Source organism: Pongo abelii, chromosome 7 (assembly GCF_028885655.2).
Source record: "Pongo abelii isolate AG06213 chromosome 7, NHGRI_mPonAbe1-v2.0_pri, whole genome shotgun sequence".
Classification (NCBI taxonomy): domain Eukaryota; kingdom Metazoa; phylum Chordata; class Mammalia; order Primates; family Hominidae; genus Pongo; species Pongo abelii.
Window position 1 is genome coordinate 140112543 of NC_071992.2, and position 14864 is coordinate 140127406.

The 14864-nt window shown below is 37.8% G+C and overlaps 1 protein-coding gene across 1 annotated transcript in view; it reads left to right on the plus strand.

Moving 5' to 3' along the window:
* FAM91A1 (family with sequence similarity 91 member A1) overlaps window positions 1-14864 on the plus strand; it is a 47460-nt gene that overhangs the window by 15186 nt on the left and 17410 nt on the right. Inside the window, exons 9-16 of the mRNA XM_024251272.3 lie at window positions 837-943; window positions 1469-1507; window positions 2016-2128; window positions 2878-2993; window positions 3644-3756; window positions 4046-4132; window positions 5998-6130; window positions 14508-14656. Of these exons, the coding sequence (XP_024107040.1) occupies window positions 837-943; window positions 1469-1507; window positions 2016-2128; window positions 2878-2993; window positions 3644-3756; window positions 4046-4132; window positions 5998-6130; window positions 14508-14656 (857 nt within the window). The remainder of the gene's footprint in view (window positions 1-836; window positions 944-1468; window positions 1508-2015; window positions 2129-2877; window positions 2994-3643; window positions 3757-4045; window positions 4133-5997; window positions 6131-14507; window positions 14657-14864) is intronic.

Here is a 14864-nt window from a genome sequence, read left to right on the forward strand (position 1 = left end):
CAAATGCTACTATGGCCTAGGCATTCCTCCTCCTCAGGATATTTTCAGGATAAATGTACCCACAGGGGAGAATGGCAAAGGAAAGCATAGAGCTTGCTTTTTATTGGCTGGGCAGAGCACTTTGGTAAATCAGATTAGAACATTTGGACCAAAGAGATGGAAGTGAGTATGAATGAACATTCAGGTGGAGAGTGATGGTTGGGCTGCCCACTGTGCTAAAGGGGATCTTGACCCTGTTGCCACTGAGGCCCACTGGGGAGGATACCAGAAAAGAAAGCCCCAAAGAACGAGTTAGCCCAGTGACTCCTGGTAAACATGATGGTCATGCAGATGAATTTCCCTTTTTAGGATGGAGTAGGGATGATGGGGAGACAGAGCCAATACTTTGCATCCACCTGGTTGTCGTGTAGCATAGCAACTCTTTCGCAGTCATTTGTTTTTCAGCTTTGGCCCACTCACCCCTGCTGCCTATGAGGCATCAAAAACACATGTATCAGAAACCCTTTGCAGGCTCCCCCATTCTGAAGCAGCCCCTGTTCCCTCGCCCTTCTACCAAGTCCATGTCATCCAGCATTTCTGAGTTACCTGTCTCAGTAACTCTGAGAGTTCCATGGTGAATTAAATGAACTCTGTGGATTTCGTGTCTACCTTCAGAGTCTTCTCTGTGTGGGTATTGTTGTAGAGTTTCAGAAAACTTGCTATTGAGTGGATAAATAAATCAAAAGCTGCATTCAGTCCCTAAGTTAGAGGTTTCTTTTTTTAATTAGATATGTAAATTATACTTTCTTGTTTTATAAAATTGTGTCACTGAGAAAAATCTCTTTTGTTTGTTTTAGTTCCACCTCTTGAAGGTTTTGTAATGAATCGAGTGCAAGGTGATTATTTTGAAACTCTACTGTATAAGATATTTGTTTCAATAGATGAGCACACAAATGTTGCAGAGGTAAGTTTGACAACGTCTCATGAAAATATAATCTCAAGTTTATAAGTTTGTGTAAAGTAAGTGAAGTTATTTAATATGGTAATATGTTTTTAAAATCTCCATATGGGGAGATCATACCATTATTACACTTAAATGTCATTATTCTTAACGTTAATTCTTATAAATGTATATTAAAATTTAAGTTAAGTATATTAAAATTAAGCCCATTTATAATTTGGTTAACTTTTTATATGACTTTTTATACTAAAATATTGTAGACTATATTGATCTATCCAGGAATTTTATTTTAAATGAGACAAAATTAAAGAGTAAGGAATCTTAAATTGTTGTGGTCACTCCCTGGATTTGTACTATAAGGATCTTAGAGATAGGGAAAGAAGGAAGTTCTAAATTCAAAATTTATTCAGTCTTCTAATTATTCATAACTTAAAATTTTGCTGATTATGATTATATTGGTCTATTACAACTGTGTAATGTGCTGTTAATTCTAAGAATGAAAAAATAAATTTTAATTTTATCTTCTAGCTTGCAAATGTCCTTGAGATTGACTTATCCCTGGTTAAGGTATGTTATTTTTATACTCATTTACTTGTGATGTGATAACTGAGTGGATTTTACTAGTAGATTTTTATCTTGATAAGCTACTGAGAAACGAAGACATTGAGATTGTTGTTAGCTGTCTGAGAGAGCGTGCACAGTAAAGGCGCACTTGCAAAGACAGGAAAGAGCAGGATAAGGGGCCCTGAATTGGGATTCAGATACATGGACTGAAAAGAGAGCACTCATGCAAGAAGCAGCCCAAGCAGTATCTTGTAGTGAGGTCCGTTAAAGCAACAACTCCTGCTTCGTTAGGGTAGATGTAGGGAGGGCAAGGCCAGAGAGTTGGAAACATTCCCTCCTATACATTTATGAAGACCTTAAGGGAGGAGCAGGTCTACTGAAAATAGTTGCTGGTTATGGGATGAAAATGTTTGAGAATCGCTGTTAGTCTATTACACTATTTTTTCTCTACAAATATTCTGATGTCTAGTTTATTTTAAATGCTAATTAGTTTCCTTTATATTCCTTTCAGAATGCTGTTTCAATGTATTGCCGATTGGGCTTTGCCCATAAGAAGGGACAAGTAATTAATTTGGATCAACTTCATTCATCATGGAAGAATGTTCCATCTGTAAACAGATTAAAGTAACTTAAATTTATTCAGTATGAGATATTAGAGTTTCCTTTTGAAAAGACATTTAATTTTACATTTATTTATTTATTTATTTATTTATTGAGACAAAGTCTCTCTCTGTTGTCCAGGCTGGAGTGCGGTGGTGCGATCTCGGCTCACTGCAACCTCCACCTCCCCGTTTCAAGCGATTTTCATGCCTCAGCCTCCTGAGTAGTGGGGACTATAGGTGTGCACTACCATGCGCAGCTAATTTTTTGTGTTTCTGTTAGAGGTGGGGTTTCACCATGTTAGCCAGGCTGGTCTCGAACTCCTGGCCCCAACTGATCCACCCGCCTTGGCCTCCCAAAGTGTTGGGATTGCAGGTGTGAGCCACTGCACCTGGCCCAGAAATTTTATTTATTCAACCTGTCAGTTGAGGTGAGCCCTTTATATTAGTGATTTTTAATCTTGTGTGTGTGTTACAGATCTTTTTTGGAATATTATGAAAACTAAGAAACCTTTTCCCAGAAAAAAAGCAAATAAATATTTTACATAAAATCTTGAAGGGTTCTTGAATTTCCTGAAGCCTATCTGTGGATCTTAGTTAAGAACCCTTGTTGTATGTAGGCAGAGCATTTTTGGGCTGCATCTTAATTTTGGGCTTGAATGTAAGACTGGATTTTGATGGATTGTTCATAATTTAAGTCTTAATTTCAGTAGATATTTTAATATAAGGTCATTTATATGATTTTTAAAAAGCAAATGCATTCTTCATTAATAGGAGTACCTTAGATCCACAGAAGATGCTCTTGTCATGGGATGGAGGGGAAAGTAGGAGTCCTGTACAAGAAGCTTCGTCGGCAACTGACACTGATACCAATAGTCAAGAAGATCCAGGTTAGCAGTAACTCAGTTTAACATAGAGTCTGTCTGTAGGTACGGCACATGTCCAAATATACACTCTTACGGTTACCTTCTAATTTTATTTTAGATTTTATTCAATACGCAGTCTTTGAGTGTTTCACTATGTTTTGGGCACTGTGCTAAGTCCTAGGTGTATACAATTGACAAGAATATGGTACCTTTCTTCTAAGAATTAAGTCTAAGGAGAGAGAAGGGAATGTGACCAAACAAATTACAACAACATGGGCACCAATTATAATGCTTGTAGGGTGCAAAGAGGAAGAGACCCTTAATTGGCTAGAGAGGTTTGGGAAGCCTTCACAGAGAAGATGTTATTTGAGCTAAGAATGAAGAAGAGCCTACCAGCTGGTCAGGGAAGGAAAGCCATTTCAGCCCAAGAGAATAGTGAGGCTAAGCCCAAAGGGAAACACAGCATAGTGGACAAGGCCTAGAGTTAAATGCTTTTTAATATTCTTTGTGCTTCAAAATAGGTATGGCTGGAACTTCTTATGACTATAATAGTTCCTTTTTAAAATTATATACTTTCTGGTTATCAAATAAAGCTGAAATGAAATACTTTCACTCCAAATGGTAAGCAAAGAATAATTTCCATTTACTTGGTTTTAAATTATGGTGTTTTTCAGCTGACACAGCCAGTGTAAGCAGCCTGAGTCTGTCTACAGGACACACGAAGCGCATCGCATTCCTGTTTGACTCCACTCTTACTGCCTTCTTAATGATGGGAAATCTTTCACCAGTAAGCCCAATTCTTGTTTAAATATGAAGGTGTTTAAAATAAATACTAGATATAAAATAATTTAATGCTTTTATATCTTTTTTAAAGTACTACATTTATTCCCGAAGCACAACTGACTTAGAGAGTATAATACCTTTCAGGGAAGGTCCTTTTGTAATTGGAAGAATTAGCCCCTCACCCCCCGATCCTTAAGTTTAAATATATTTGAAAGGATAATATAAATATTAGATATTATGCTTAGCATAAAAAGGGAGAAGTAGAACTTTAATATTTTGTTTCTTTTTTTCAGAACTTGAAAAGTCATGCAGTCACAATGTTTGAAGTAGGCAAACTCTCAGATGAGTCTCTGGACAGCTTTCTTATAGAACTAGAAAAGGTAAATGCAGATTGCATGTTAGGGGATGTTAGGACATTTGGAATCTTTCCTTGCTTGATAGAATGCCGGTTATACAGTCTGTTGATTTGGATGGGCTTTTGGTGTATTCTTGCTCGTTCCTACCTCATTTCCCAACTTAGTACTCTGACAGTCATTTAGACTTAAACATATTGAGTGGGTGAATTGATTTTGTGATTTTTAAAGTGATATGTCTACCTCATCTAATTCTTAACATAATTTGAGATAATGAAGAAATGGGGTATAGAAATTTTAGTCTGTAATTTTTTAAGTTGAATTTTTTCTAAAATAGCCTTTCAATTTTTTTTCTGGTATGACTCTCTAAGATCACCTCTTAAGCAGTTTGATTTGAAGTTTTTGTTCCATTTACCTTGAATCTGGAACAATGTCCCTGGGTATCATATTTATGTCCGCTCTCACTATCCCTTTTAGCATCTTGAAGACTTCAGCCATATTTGCTCTTAACCACCTTTTTCCCCGTGAGTACAGCCCTAGTTTTCCTTAGCTCTAAATAAATCTGATTGCCCTTTATTGGTGTTTTTCATTCTTCGGATATTTTATTCTGTCCTCTTTGTATTCAAATAGTTTGTGTGCCTAATCTGTTCCTTGACTAATACTTTTGGTGCCTTTTGTGCTTTATGATGAACTTTGTATATTAAATGTGCTGTTCAGAGAATTTGTGGTGATTCTGTAACTCCTTTATATCTTAAAAAAAAAAAGACTAACATTTTTCACTGCTCCTACTCCATAGGATTTTTACTTTTATTAGTGCAGAAATATGTGTGAGATAATTCTTTGCTATTAATTGGTCTCTTTTACTTTTACCTTTATACTGCCATTTATTTCTTCATGCTTCTTTATTTGTTAACCCCATTTCTTATTGTATATTATCTTTTACTAATAAATTTCTTACCATGTTACTGCACATTTCAAGTTCTGGTTTCCTGATTTTTATCTTTTTTTCACCTCAGCTAGTCTTTTATCAAATGTAGCAAATGCAAGATGACTTCTGCTCTTTTATTCACTCATAAATCTATGTTCTTTTTCATCACAAAGTAATTCTTGGGAAAGCCTTTCAGTCTGAGGCTTAGTTTTTAAAGTGGATTCTTAGCTATTTTTTAAGTAGTTTGATCTTGATTAAGATTGATTTTTTAAACTTAAGCAAATCTGATTTAGTTATTTTCCTGTTGGTAGACCTATCATTCCATTTTCTGTGTTGTTTCTGGGATATATGTGTCTCTACTTATTAAAAGGTGACTTATTCAGAAGAGCATGCATTGAACTATAAGGCCAGTGAAGGCAGGGGTTTTGTCCATTACTCTATCCTTATCTCCTAGAGAGGTCATAGTCCATAGGAGGCACTAAGTAAATCTTTGTTGAGTGAATTTAAGCTGTGTGTTCAGCAATGGTGAACAGCTATGTTGAATCACAGTCTCCAGTGTCTCTTGTAACTGATAATACAGAATTGTGAACAAAGTGATGAGAATTATAGGTAAAACTGGTGACCTTGGATTGAAGTACTTTCCTAGATGGAGCAGAATACGGGTTTTAGAGTTGTTTAAGCACTCTATTTGAACATATGGAACACGTAACATATAATGCTACAACTTAGCATTATTCAGTTGCTAAAATTGTTAGTCTTAGTTGAAGTAATTTCTGTCTTCATAGATGTAGTAAAATTGGGAACTCAACCAAGACTGAGGTTAATAACTTGTTTCAGTATTGCCTGGGCAAATTTTTGATTTACTACTTTTGAATAATGTCTTATATCTCTATTATATGATTATTAGAGTGAATGGCATAAAAGTGGTATTTTTGTTGCAAAAATCTATTTTCTCTTGGTTTAGGTTCAGAGCACTGGTGAAGGAGAAGCACAGAGATATTTTGATCATGCACTTACTCTGAGAAACACAATACTGTTTCTGCGTCATAACAAAGATCTAGTTGCACAAACTGCACAGCCAGACCAACCCAATTATGGTATGATAAATATATTTAATTTTGAAGACGTAATCATATGAAACTTTTTTCTAAGAAATTAAACAGATAATGCTCACTTATATAATCATCACTTACATATTTTGTGTAGATAGCATGTTGAATTTATAACTAGAGGCCTGTTTTGTGAATTTCTTGCTTGTTAATTGTTTCTTAACCTTATTTTACTTTTCTCACGTGCCACTAACATTTGTAGTATTTAAATCTGTTCAATACCTACAAAAGTGTTAGAGTGTTAATTTATTTAAGTAGCTGGATGGAATTTAGAACAGGCATCAGCTCTGAGGGGTGAACAAGGGCAAAATTTTAGTTAATGTAGGAAGCATAAAATTTCAAGAATTAAAGATTCCATCATAATGAAAAGAATAAAGAGGAGCCTTCTGTTCAAATGCTACTGCAATACTTACCAAAAGATTTTACTTTTAAAAAGGAAATAGGTAATTCTTTTTAAAGCGTAGAAGAAGTGGCGGCAATTTTAAGGTATTGATGAACTTTAATGGAGCTGTTGCCCTACTGGGAACTCTCAGTTTTGTGATAGTTGGGGGTTCCCAAACTTTAGTTGAATTGATGGTGTCAGAATTTCTACCCAGATGGGGATTTGGATTCAGTAGGTTTTGAGGTGTGGCATGGCACTCAGGAATGTGTGTATTTTAAAAGATGATTCCAGTGCTCAGGTAGGCTTGGGCACCACTGCATGAGCACTTGGCTCAAGTTCTTAGACATTCACAAGAGTTGTGTCTTGGGGCTTCATGGGTCCTCAATACCACTATAACGTTTAATTTTGATTAGTTTCATTTACCTAAAAACTATTTTCCTGGCCAAGAACAGCAGTTTCTTAATCATCTCCATTTTCATTTATTCTCTCACTAGCATCTGGCTTTCTCTTCAGCTCAATTTTAAAAATTGAGGGAGGATTCAGCTGTTGCTTAACAAGCTGTCACATAGGTGAGAACAAACTTGCTGGGTAGTTTACTTGAGTGAGGCTAGACTCACTTGGTATCAAGTGATTCACTACTGCAGCCTTAATATGCCTTATCTGAAAAATTACAAATTGTTACATACCGGGGCTCTTTTTGAGATCATTCATACATAGTTAAAACTGAGAATATTAAATTGCCAAATGCCAAGAGTCTGAAGCACTTACTGGTAGGCATTTGTTGATGGATAACCATTTTTGGTTAATAAATACTAAATCATATGATAAAGCAGTGGTGAGTGGCACAGTCTTGAAGTTGTCTTTGGATATAAAACTCCTGGAATTTCTGGGATTTTTTAGTGATTTATGGAGATAATGCATTAGATGATTTGAAATATTCTGTTAAAGCTATCTTGAAATACATTGTCCTTTCCTGCCTATCACAGAATTTGAGAACGTTAGAGAGTACTAGTGACCAGTGAAGTGTAACTCCGATTGTAGATAAAGAAATTGGAGTTTGTATTAGCTAAATCTTCTGCTTGTGTTTTAGTCATCAAAGCCCATATTATTAGTAAATGGAAGAGCCAGGAATGTAAGACTTGAATCTGTGTCTGTTGATTTTTTTTCCATTGCCCTGTCCCTATATGATCTTCTCTTGAACGCTAAGCTTTGTATTCATTTACCCATAAACATTTGTTGCTTAGTAGTCTGGGCTGGGCTAAACTTTTTCCCCATGAATAGTCAGTGTGTCATGACGTAAGTTAAATGGCAAATCTAAACCTATTCTCTATGAAAATGGTCCTGTGCAATCCTAACCTTTAAGGTGGGTTTAATGTTATAGACTGTTCCTGACCCTAGTTGGAGATTTAATTGCTTAGAATAATTGCTGGGTCTCCAAAGTTAAATTTGATGAATGCCTCCCCTTAAGACCAAACCTGCAATTACTTATGAAATTTCATTTTTGCTACCAGCATTTCTTAGCTGAGCTCCTCATCTGAATTGCAGAACATGGAAATGATTGGCATGACTATTTCTCAGTTTTTCTAACGATGGTGCACATTAGTACCGTTCTCAATGCATGGAAAAGGTCATTCGTTCTATGTAGAGGATATCTTAGGGCATTAAGGCTTCATGCTCAGCCTGTTGAGAAATGTTGCTTTCTGCAGGTACTGGGCTTGGTAACTGAACCTTACTCTTTTTTAGAAAAGAAATTCTCTGCCGGGTGTGGTGGCTCATGCCTGTATTCCCAGCACTTTGGGAGCTCGAGGCAGGCAGGTCACGAGTTCAACACCAGCATGGCCAACATGGTGAAAACTCATGTTTACTAAAGATATAAAAATTAGCCAAGTGTGGTGGCAGGCACCTGTCATCTCAGCTACTCGGGAGGCTGAGGCAGGAGAATTGCTTGAACCTGGGAGGCTGAGGTTGCAGTGAGCTGAGATGACACCACTGCACTCCAGCCTGGGTGACAGACTGAGACTCTGTCTCAGAAGAAAAAAAAGAAATCCTCTAGTATTGGTGTTTTAAGCATCTTGTTTGAGGAAAAAGAATTTTCTTTTTATGTCACTAATAATTTATACTTTGAGTATATCATGTAGTACTTGTTATCTACTATAAAGGAAAAGCGTTGTGATATTATACAAGCAAACTCTGTTATACATGGAACTAGTTTCTTAGTTCTAAGAGTCCTTAATCCCTTGGTTTTAAATAGCACGGCGCACTGCTTATAAATAAAAGCGATGCATGGTCTGTTTTCTTCTCATTTTATAAGCATGATTTTTTCCCCCAGGTATCTTTGTCTTTAAAAGGACATTGTTTAACTGTGATTAGTGTAAGTCAGACATAAAAACCACTGTTTATAATTTGGCATTCTAGTACTGTGGAAATGTTTAGAAATTAAACCACATTTGTAGGAAAGCAATCACAGTTGTCAAGCTATTAGAAACGTGTTCTAACCACCATGAAGTCTTTAGACTTCCTACTTTCCCTGTTGTAGTATACATTAAGTATTATCTATACTTGACATTGAATTTTGCCTGAAGGTTAAGACATCCCTTCACCCTTTTGTGTTTTGGGAAGGGGCTTAGTGCAAGGACCCACTTTTTCCCCGTATGACTTAGATAAGATTCACAGGTGAATTCCCCACTCCTTTCTGTTCACCTATGACAAGGTCAGAAACAGATCCTCCAAATTCCCTTTCTTTGCCTCATAAGCAGTGGGCTGAACTGCCTGTTCTGTTCTGAATTATCAATCAGAACAAAATGCTTGTTAGCCAAAGCTTGTTTAAGCTTCTCTCCTTCTTCCAGCCCCATGAACTTTGACTCACCCTCAACCTAAGCCAGGATGTAGCCCTTCCTTTAGGACCCCTCCCAGAAAATATGCTGACCTTATGGTTAAACATTCTGTGATCTGCTATCCTATACCTCACCCTGTCATCCCACTTCCTCACACCCCATGCTTTCCATCTACCCTTCATTGGTGATGTTAATTTTGATCACCCAGTTAATGCATTATCTGATTTTTCCACTGTATAGTCAACTATTTTTTTTGTCTCACAACTGATAAGCAGTCGGTGGGGAGATACTTTGAGACCATGCAGATATCCCACTCCTCATCCGTGTTTCCTCCTAGATTTAGAATCCATTGGTGGTTCTTGCCTGAACCATTCTGTACTTTGATGGTTGGAAATTGGTAATTTCTCTCCCACTTTAGCAGTTCTGCCATATTTAACCGTTGTGACCAGGCATTCTCTCGTATTCTCTGTATGAATTTATGAATTCTTATCTTTTCAGTAGTCTGTGATTAGTCGTTATGGTCTCTCAATTATTTTTGTGCCCCAGTTTTCTCAGATTTTGCCATGAGGATTTCCTTTAAGCTTGCTCCTGTCTCCTTTCTCCTTATGACATGCCTCCAGGTTTCTCACCTAAGCAATTCTTTTTTTTTTTTTTTTTTTTTTTTTTAAGTTTTGAATCATCCAGCATGCTTTGGTTTATTTGGTTACTTTCTGGCCAAGCAATAGCATCTTACTGTGTATTTATTCTGCCTCAGTCCTGGAATCAGCCATTTGTCCTAGGAGCCTAATTTCTTTTACTGGGGATTGCTATTAGAGACCAAGATACTGGTGTTAGTTGTGCTCATTGCTTCTAGGCATTTTCAGGAGGCCATTATATGTATATATCTATATTTTTAGATGTATTCTTGCTTGAAGGAGGATATAGCTACCTTGATCTTCTGAAGTTTCTTTTAATGTTAAATATCTCCTTTCAGAGAGCAATAGGATTTGGTATTTTTCAAAAGGATTAAGAATAAGAATGCTTAAAATCTGTTGTATGTTGAGTGAGTTCATGCTCTATGGACCAGAAATCTAGGGTACACATTTCCAAATGAGGAGCTCTTGCCCCTATACTAAAATGAGGACTTGGCTATGATTCTCTTTGTAGAGATCAGAAACTGGAGGAGAGAAGCACATAGCTTCTCCTGGCACTTAGGCTTTCGTAATACAGTTGACAAGTGAGCAACGTGGCTATGAATTGCACAGGTCCAGTTATGGGCTGATTTTTATGAGTAAACATTTTGGAACATTTTTTGGAAATTTGTGACAACTTGAAAAAACTTGCAGACAAACCTCATAGCCTAGAAATGTCAAAGAAGTTAAGGAAAAGTTACATATGTCATGTATGCATAAAATATATGTAGATACTAGTCTATTTTATCATTTATTACCATAAAATATATACAGATCCATTATAAAACATTCCAACATATCAAAACTTAGTGCATACATTTACAGATCACACAGCGACATTGCAGTTGAGAGAAATGTAAATAAATGGAAAGATATAGTATTAAGCTGTAACTGCATACAATTACCTGTAGTACATATGGTACTACTGTAATAATTTTGTAGGTATCTCTTGTTGCTATTGTGGTGAGCTCAAGTGTTGTATCTACTTGAATACCTGCTTAAAATGCCCTGTGACGCTGGTCATCTCTGAGTGAGCAATTTGTCTTTACGTTAAATTGCCTATTGCAGTTAAAAGTGATCTCTCGTGGTTCTCTCATATTTTTCATTGATTTAGTGCAGTACCATAAACCTCAAATAACACTAGGGGAGCCATACAGAGAGCCATTAGTGACGCTGGAAATTCTCCCAAGAAGCGGAGAAAAGTAACATTACAAGAAAAAGTTGAATTGCCTGGTATGTACTGCAGATTGAGATCTGCAGCTGCAGTTGCCCATCATTTCAAGATAGGTAAATCCAGTGTAAAAGACGCTTGTTAAATAAGAGAAGGAAACTTATGAAACTGTTTTTACATCTATGCCAACAGGCATGAAAACATTGCACTTTTTGCAAAATACTTTTTTTTTCTCATATTGAAAATGCAGCTTTTATGTGGGTGCAGGATTGCTATAAGAAAGGCATACCTATAGACTCTAATATGATTTGAGAAAAAGCAAAGTCATGACAAAGCAAATGAAAGATAATTAATATTCTCTTAAGCTGGTGAATTTAATGCTAGCAAAGGATGGTTTAATAATTTTAAGAGGTTTGTCTTAAAAAATGTTAAGATAGCAGGAGAAGCAGTTTCTGTTGACCGAGAGGCAGCAGATGAGTTCCCAGATGCTAGTATGTTTTGATCTGTGTCCCCACATAAATCTCATGTCTAATTGTAATCTCCAGTGTTGGAGGGAGGTTAATGGATCATGGGGGAAGTTTCTTATGGTTTAACACTCCCCCCCCCCCACCCGCCCTTAAAGCTGTCATCACGATAGTGAGTTCTCATGAGATCTGGTTGTTTAAAAGTGTGTACATCTTCCCCATCTCCCTCTTCCTCCTGCTCCGGCCATGTTAAGATGTGCCTGCTTCCCTTTCACCTTCTGCCATGATTGTGAGCTTCCTAAGGCCTCCTCAGAAGCAGAGGCCACTCTGCTTCCTGTACAGCCTGCAGAACCATGAGCCAATTAAACCTGTTTTCTTCATAAATTATGCAGTTGGAGGTATTTCTTTATAGCAATGCAAGAATGGAGTAATACAGATACCATTAAGAAAATCATTGAGGAGAAAGGATATCTGCCTGAAGAGGTCTTTAATGCATGCAAAAGTGTCCTATTCTGGAAAAAAATGCCATTTATTAGTAAGGAAGAGAAATGAGCACCAGGATTTAAGGCAGGAAGGGACAGGCTTACTACTGTTTTGTGCAAATGTAGTCAGGTTTCTGGTCAGGACTGCGCTTATCTATAAAGCTGCTGAGCCTTGAAGGGAAAAGATAAATGCCAGCTGCCAGTCTTTTGGCTATATAGCAGAAGGGCCTGGGCAACAAGAACCCTTTTTCTGGACTGGTTCCTTTGATGTTTTGTCCCTGAAGTCAGGAAGTACCTTGCCAATAAGGGACTGCCTTTTAAAGTTCTTTTGGTACTGGACAGTGGTCCTGGTTAACCCACGCAGAACCCACATGTGTTGAACACTGAAGGCACTGAAGTGATCTACTTGCCCTCAAACACAGTGTCTCTGATTCAGCCTCTAAATCAGGGGGTTATAATGACCTTTAAGGCTTTTTACACACAGTAGTCTATAGAAAGGATTGTCTGCGCTGTGGAAGAGAACTCTAATACAACCTCATGAAAGTCTGGAAGAATTACACCACTGAAGATGCCATCATTGTTTAGAAAAAGCTGTGAAGGCCATCAAGCCTAAAATAATAAACTTCTGCTGGAGAAAACTGTTTAGATGTTGTACCTGACTTCACAGGATTTACAACAGAGCTAATCTAGAAAATAATGAAAGAGATTTTGGATATGGCTAAAAGGTGGGGAGTGAAGGGCTTTTTTTTTTTTTTTTTTGAGATAGAGTCTTGCTCTGTTGCCAGGCTGGAGTGCAGTGACACAATCTTGGCTCACTGTGACCTCCGCCTCCCGGGTCAACCGATTCCCCTGCCTCAGCCTCCCGAGTAGCTGGGACTATGGGTACGTGCTACCATGCCCGGCTAATTTTTTGTATTTTAGTAGAGACGGGGTTTTACCGTGTTGACCAGGATGGTCTCGATCTCCTGACCTCGTGATCCGCCTACCTCGGCCTCCCAGAGTGCTGGGATTACAGGCATGAGCCACTGTGCCCGGCCTGAAGCATTTTGAGATATGGGTCTTGGCTGGGCACGGTGACTCATGCCTGTAATCCCAACACTTTGGGAGGCTGAGGTGGGCAGATAATGAGGGCAGGAGATCGAGACCATCCTGGCCAACATGGTGAAACCTGTCTCTACTAAAAATACAAAAATTACCTGGGTGTGGTGGCGCGCGCCTGTAGTCCCAGCTGCTTGGGAGGCTGAGGCAGGAGAATCACTTGAACCTGGGAGGCAGAGGTTGCAGTGAGCCAAGATGGCGCCACTGCACTGCAGCCTGGTGACAGAGTGAGACTCCATCTCAAAAAAAAAAAAAAAAAAGATGGGTCTTGAAGAAATCCAAGAGCTAATAGATAGACACCTTGATGGAGATGAGTGCTTCCAAATGAGTGCCAGACAATGAGGAAGACATAGAAAAAGCAGTGCCGGAAAATAAATTGACATTAGACCATCTGGCAGGATTCTGATTATTCAAGACTGCTTTTGACTTATGTGCATTCTTCTATGATGCAGACACTGCAGCTAAAGCAGATGGCGGAAGAAGGATTGGTACTGTATAGAGACATTTTTAGATACATTAAGAAACAAGAAAGTTAGATGGAACTTACAGTGTGTTTCCATAAAGTTACACCCGTCATGCCTGCCTCTCCTGCCTCCCCTTCCACCTCTTCCACCTCTGTCACCTTGGAGACAACAAGCCCAGCCCTTCCTCTTCCTCCTCCTCTTCAGCTTGTTTACTGTGAAGATGAGGAAAAAGACCTTTATGATGATCCACTTCCACTTAATATATTTTTTCTTCCGTATGATTTTCTTTTTTTTCTAGCTTTATTGTAAGAATATAGCATATAGTACATATAACATACAAAATATGTATTAATCAACTATTCGTGTTATTGGTAAGGCTTCCAGTCAGCAGTAGGCTATTAGTAGTTAAGTCATTGGGAAGTCTGAAGTTATATACAGATTTTTGACTGTGCAAGTTGTCAGCATCTGTAACTCGTCTGTTCAAGGGTCAACGGTATGCCACTGTTGTAGAGTGGCTCCGGATGGAGAGAGGAAGTACGGTAAAACAAGTACATCTTGTTGCAGTAAAAAGTAACCTGAAGTAGACGATTATCTGTCTAGACCAAAGAATAAAACATTTTAGCTTTGCATCTTAAAGTGTCTTGGTGGTCTCCTAGGAAATTTGGTACTTCTTAATAGAGTTACTCTACCTTAAAAAGAAAATTTAAAATCTTAAGTCAGTTATCAGTATTGCATCTTCAACATTTTTGTTTCACACTGTCAGTCTTTTATTCTCTGTGTGTGCTTGATCATAACTCAGGTTTTCCTCTGGATCTCTTACGCTGTGAAAGCCTTCTTGGTTTGGACCCTGCAACTTGCAGCAGAGTTCTAAACAAAAATTACACGCTGCTTGTTTCCATGGCTCCCCTCACCAATGAAATCCGGCCTGTCAGCAGCTGCACCCCTCAGGTAAAGACCTACTTGGAAGATCCACTTGGTAGTGTCATCAGTCCCGTCAGTTTTGTTTTCTTCTCTATCCGCAGATACCAACTATTAAAATCACTGAATCATAGAAAGCAATTTTGTATTTTATGCCTTTGTAAGATGATATGTTCAATTTGTGGAGTGTAATTGGTATATTTTATATAAGTATCACCTAGTGACTTGTGACACATTA